The sequence below is a fragment of the Atta cephalotes genome (assembly GCF_000143395.1).
Source record: "Atta cephalotes unplaced genomic scaffold scaffold00013, whole genome shotgun sequence".
In the NCBI taxonomy this organism is placed as follows: Eukaryota; Metazoa; Arthropoda; class Insecta; order Hymenoptera; family Formicidae; genus Atta; species Atta cephalotes.
The window spans coordinates 876,137-881,459 of NW_012130077.1; the positions used below are offsets into that span (position 1 = coordinate 876,137).

Sequence of the window (5,323 nt, forward strand, 5' to 3'; positions counted from 1 at the left end):
TGTCGTTTACGGTAGTTCTCTAGTAAATATTTATATATATACAAACAGAGCAGAATATATTTGTCTCTACTTACTATATATATATATATATATATATATATATATATATATATTTTGTTTTTATAATTTTATAATAATTCGAAAGACAATATTTAATTGAAGTTTTTGAGAAAAAATCCTTAAAACTAAAATCACACTCCTAATAATATTATTAATCCATATTTTCCTTTTACCTGATATTTCACCGATTCGTTGCATGGATTATCACACATTTTTCTTTATATTTTTATATTTCTTTGTGACAGTTATAAATGTGTTGTCTGATTATACAAATATTTCAACTAAACAAAACGAGATAATCGATATTCTCGAATGTCTCAAAATAAAATTCGGGAATCTCGAGAAGCGAGAATATCAGCCTATCGAGACGAGAAAATTGTATCAATTATTTGTTTTTGTCGAGCCTAAAGTTTCTCAGTATCGGTATTTTCTCGTCTTGTCTCGCTCGAATGCATCACTACTGGTGATTTTCTTTAAAGGGAAATAAAAATTTTTCTAAATTATAATTTGCAAGCTTGCTTAATTATATTTCTACTTAATTACGAGATATTTTATATTTTAATCTTCGATTCAATTTTTATTATATAATTTTTAAATATTTTGATTTAATTTTAACTTTTATCACTTTTCGTTTCTTCATGTTATTGAGAAAATTCGAGCTCTTTCTTTCGTCTTATTATTCACGAGGTGAACGCTTGTATTCGTCATACTCGAGGAAAAGACAGAATAGTGTCACCTCCGCTTTATAAGGATAGAACCGCAGAACCCGCAATTATGCAAATTGGTCAATCGGACTTTAATCTACTTCCAATTTGACTGCCAACACCCATCTCGAAAATTGCTCGTGCGAGGGTTGACGCGTGCGGCCGAGAGTTACGATGAGATGCCGTGTGAGAGTACACGCGTATATATATGTGAACACGATCAATCCTCGCCGCAACAATCAAGGACATGGCACACGCCCTGCTCGATACATCCGATTAATGTGTTCCATCAGGCATCTCGGGTGTCATGAAATAGTTCACACCTCGTTACCACAATGACGATCCTTTTCACGACCAAAACCCTTTTTCCCCTTTCATTTTGCCTAATACATGTTTTTATAAAAACTTCGTAGTTATTACAAATCGATAAAATATTATTAAATTTTATTAATATTATATTAAAAAAGAAATTATATTTAACATAAATGTACCAACATATTTACGTATGTTAATTTTTGTGATATTAATAAATGGATTTACATTTAAAAGATAACGGTGTTAAAAAATACTTACTATATTAAAAATACTTATTATTAATTTTTTATTATTAATTAAAAATACTTATTATTAATCTTTAATTTCTAAATTTATTAAAATTTTTTATATATTATTAATGCAGATATATGATTATTAGCTTTTATTATTAGCTTTTATTATGTATAAATTTGAGAAATTAAAAGGGATATGTAAAACTTCAGTAATAAACCTATGTATTACAGTAAAGATTGTTATTCAGGTATAGAGTAAATTATTTCTTTAGAAATAATAAATTCTTTTTAATCCTACATAGAAATATGTGGACACTTAATTTATTCTTAATTTATTCTTTTTTCTTTTATCGTTATACACATTTAATACATATTTTTACAGTATATAGATGTACATACACATACACATAGAAACATTTATTTGTAAAGTACACTGAAATATTTCAAACACGTAATGTACATATTAGAAAGTACATATTAGAAAGTAAAATCACAATAAGATTCATAATATATGTCCACATTATTATTAAAAATACTTAATTCCTGTAAACATGAAAAACACATCAACTCTTTATAATTTCACTTTCTTATTCCCAGATATTCGCTATTACTTTTTCAATTGGTTTCAATTGGTTTTTATATACTTTTTAGATATTTAAACAGATTATATATAAATAAAATGTGTTCGACATTTAAATAGCTGACTCTACTTGATATTTTTCACGGGCAATTTTTTTGTAATTGTTATCGTAAAATTGGTGTCATCCTCTGATCGATGCCGCTTTCGATTGATTCCGTCTCTTGAATTTTTCCTATGTCCAGAGATGAAAGAATCGACCTCCCTCTTTGATCGTCGAGCTTTCCACGCTCGATGCATTTCTGCTCTGACTTCACCGTTTAGCAGACAATAAAGAAAAGCCACGAAGGCGCCCTACAAAGATAAATAACACAAAGTGTATGCGGGGATATTTAAATTATGCAAAACGGTTAGATCCTTCGCGTCATAAGTACCTGGAAGGATGCAAATAGTTGATCGCAAAAAAGCCCTACGAGTTCTACCCGGTAATCCTTATGGTAGGACAACCCCAAGTAAATTGTATAATGTATTCCGAAGAGTGGTAACAAGACTAAAGTTGATTTCGCCCATCTTCTAAATTAAAAATTAAAATAAATATAAAATAAATATAATGGCATCTAACAAAAGATCGTATGTTAAACTAGATTTTAAGCTATTTATGGCCATCAAAAGGTCATATATATATCTTTCTTACACATCGAAAATAATAATGAAATTAATTTAAAATATAAATTGATGAATTATGCTATAAAGCTATTTATGTATTAATTGTTAACTTGTATTTCATTTTTTTCCGTTGCAGATGCACCGATGTCTTCAGCTTTACCAGCAGGACGCGAACGATATTAAGGAACAGTAGAAAATTGAACTGAAAGAAAGAAATAAACAGATACTTAATTTAAATATGCAATTCAAATGCTCGTTACATTATGCAATCGACGTACTAAAATACATATAATCATTGGTATTCTTATGATGAGAAACAGTGAGGGATTGTTATGAGTGGTCCAGCAGAGAGTGTCCTCAATAGTCGCGCGAAATATAATCCATGGCACTACTACCAAAACAGGGAGACCTATTTAATGTAATGAAATGTGAGTAAACTGCGATTTAAGGCTCTACATTTAAAATAATTTTAAATAAGTTCATTCTATTTCACCCCATCCTAATACGATATACAGAAATATTGTGCTGCTGTCAGTACATAGCGGTAGGAAAACTAGATTGTGCAAATACAATCCTTCCATTAAGGTCCATGAATAATTTGCCACAATGAAATATTGCCACAGACTCGTAATGATCTTACAGATCCAAGTCTGAAAACATTGATTAGCGAAAATACAGATTACATTACTCGATTAAGAAATAAATATGAAAATGAAAGTGAGACAGAGATAATTTAAAACATTGTTTTTCTATAGACGTAAATATTTATAAAAATTGATTGATTAATAATTCATTTCAATTTATTAAAAAATAGTTTATGAGATTATCAAACAAATTTTTAAATAGACACAAAAAAAGACAGTTATAGATTGAGCAAAAAGTTGCAAAAAGTTATTGTTATTATATGTATAGAGTAATTTAATTAAAATAATAAAAATCAAAATAATATTCGTAGAAATTTAATAATAGTCAATTTATTATTAAAAGAACGTAATTATTTACTTATTTGGTGTATTAAAAATAGTGACAGGATTTTAATACATAAAATAAATACTTAATTTATTATTTAATTTATACTCAATGTATCTTTCAGTATTAAATTGGCGGGGTATTAGAGTTCCGTAAGAGTAAAAAAATTAAATGAATAATTAGTAAAAATTAAAATAATAATAAAATAATTATATTGATGTTCTATTTACATTTTCCTCTTTAAAAGCATTCTTTCCGTCGAATGGAACGACGTTCCAGGTTAATCCGATGCCGCCTATGAAACTCCAATCTTTAAGGAGTGCCATAAAAGCTCTCATGATAAAGGACGCAAATAGGTGCATGTGTAATCTATTTCTGGAATTCCTGAGTTTCCTACGTATATACGGAAAACATATTAGCGATAATTGAAATACTCTCAATGGAAAAAAAATAATGGTATCTGTGCTCAGATGAGGAAAACATCTATACTTACCTAAGTAAGGAAAAAATTACCATAGCAATGATTAATGTGGTAAACGAAGTAATGTATCCAATATGCGATATTATTCTAATAATCGACAGCCATTTCTGTCAAAAATATATAATGATAAAAGTTGTATAAATGAATCAATTTGGTTTTATCTATTGCATTCATAATAATTGTATAGCAATTTTAAAATTTTGTAAGAACAATTAATACATTTATATAGCCTAATAATTCATGTCTGAAGATACTTTGAACAAGAGATGACATAATATAATGCATCTTTGTTTATTTTGACAAACAACAAGGATGTAATGTAAATATATTTAATATATCTTGGAAAGATGGTTCTGCTGCACTTTTAATATTTTTCTCATAAAAAAACATTAAATTATATAATATGTAATTATTACATGATATTCATTATTAAATTTTTAATGTAATATAATATATCTAAATTTTTTTATATAAGTATTTTGAATGTAATATAATTTGTTTTAGAAATGATTAAATTTTGCTGTTGTTTACAATATCCAAAAATTTCAAATTCTATGTTCATTAATTTAATAGCAGCTTATTAAATTACAATGCCACAAAAAATCTGCCTACTTGCTTCAATTTCAATAATGAAGCATAGCCACAACAAATAACTTACATTTAGTAGCGCAAACTTCGCTGGCGTCTCATACAACGACAAATAATTCTTCTCAATATGACGCGTGAGGTTCAACACGCACAGACTGTAATTGCTCCAGAAGATGCCATCCGAGTTCTTGTACCATTCGCCGTTCGCCAAACAGACTTTGCTGGCCATCGCAAATTTTCTCAAGTTATCACTCGCGAGATCATTATATCCCATAATCGAGGCCGATGGACAGGGCAAAGTGGCTGTTCCTGGTGCGTCAGTACGCGACCAGCAGAGCAAACCGTCGAAGAATGGTGGGCATTGACGAATTTCTGTTCCATTGCTCTCGACGCCGCGATACTTTTCCAATTGATCTTCATCAGTAACGTTATGTCCGAATAAGTTGATTCCGGTGGCCTCCGATATATTGCCAAACGTGGACGTACCTAGCGTTCTCGTTAATGCAATAACGATTGTCTAATTAATGAGAGAACACCCTATTGGGAGTCTGATAGACTCTGATTGATCGATCATTTATCATTTCCAATCAAATTGAGAAGATTTTCTGAACTCTTTTAACATTAAATGATTTTTCACGAAATATAGATTTTTTCGCAAAACAATTATGTGAGAATTACAGTTTTTTTAAATATTTAATTAAAAAAAAAAAAACAGATATTTAAATAATAT

General features: G+C 28.9%; 1 protein-coding gene across 1 annotated transcript in view; it reads right to left on the reverse strand.

Moving 5' to 3' along the window:
- Positions 1-2,018: 2,018 nt before the first annotated feature.
- The window catches only part of LOC105617656 (secretin receptor), a 3,762-nt gene continuing 457 nt past the window's right edge, over positions 2,019-5,323 (reverse strand). The window contains exons 2-9 of the mRNA XM_012199213.1: positions 4,664-5,079; positions 4,018-4,112; positions 3,755-3,917; positions 3,049-3,205; positions 2,834-2,964; positions 2,666-2,757; positions 2,324-2,462; positions 2,019-2,243 (exon numbers count right to left, since the gene is read on the reverse strand). Of these exons, the coding sequence (XP_012054603.1) occupies positions 2,019-2,243; positions 2,324-2,462; positions 2,666-2,757; positions 2,834-2,964; positions 3,049-3,205; positions 3,755-3,917; positions 4,018-4,112; positions 4,664-5,079 (1,418 nt within the window). The remainder of the gene's footprint in view (positions 2,244-2,323; positions 2,463-2,665; positions 2,758-2,833; positions 2,965-3,048; positions 3,206-3,754; positions 3,918-4,017; positions 4,113-4,663; positions 5,080-5,323) is intronic.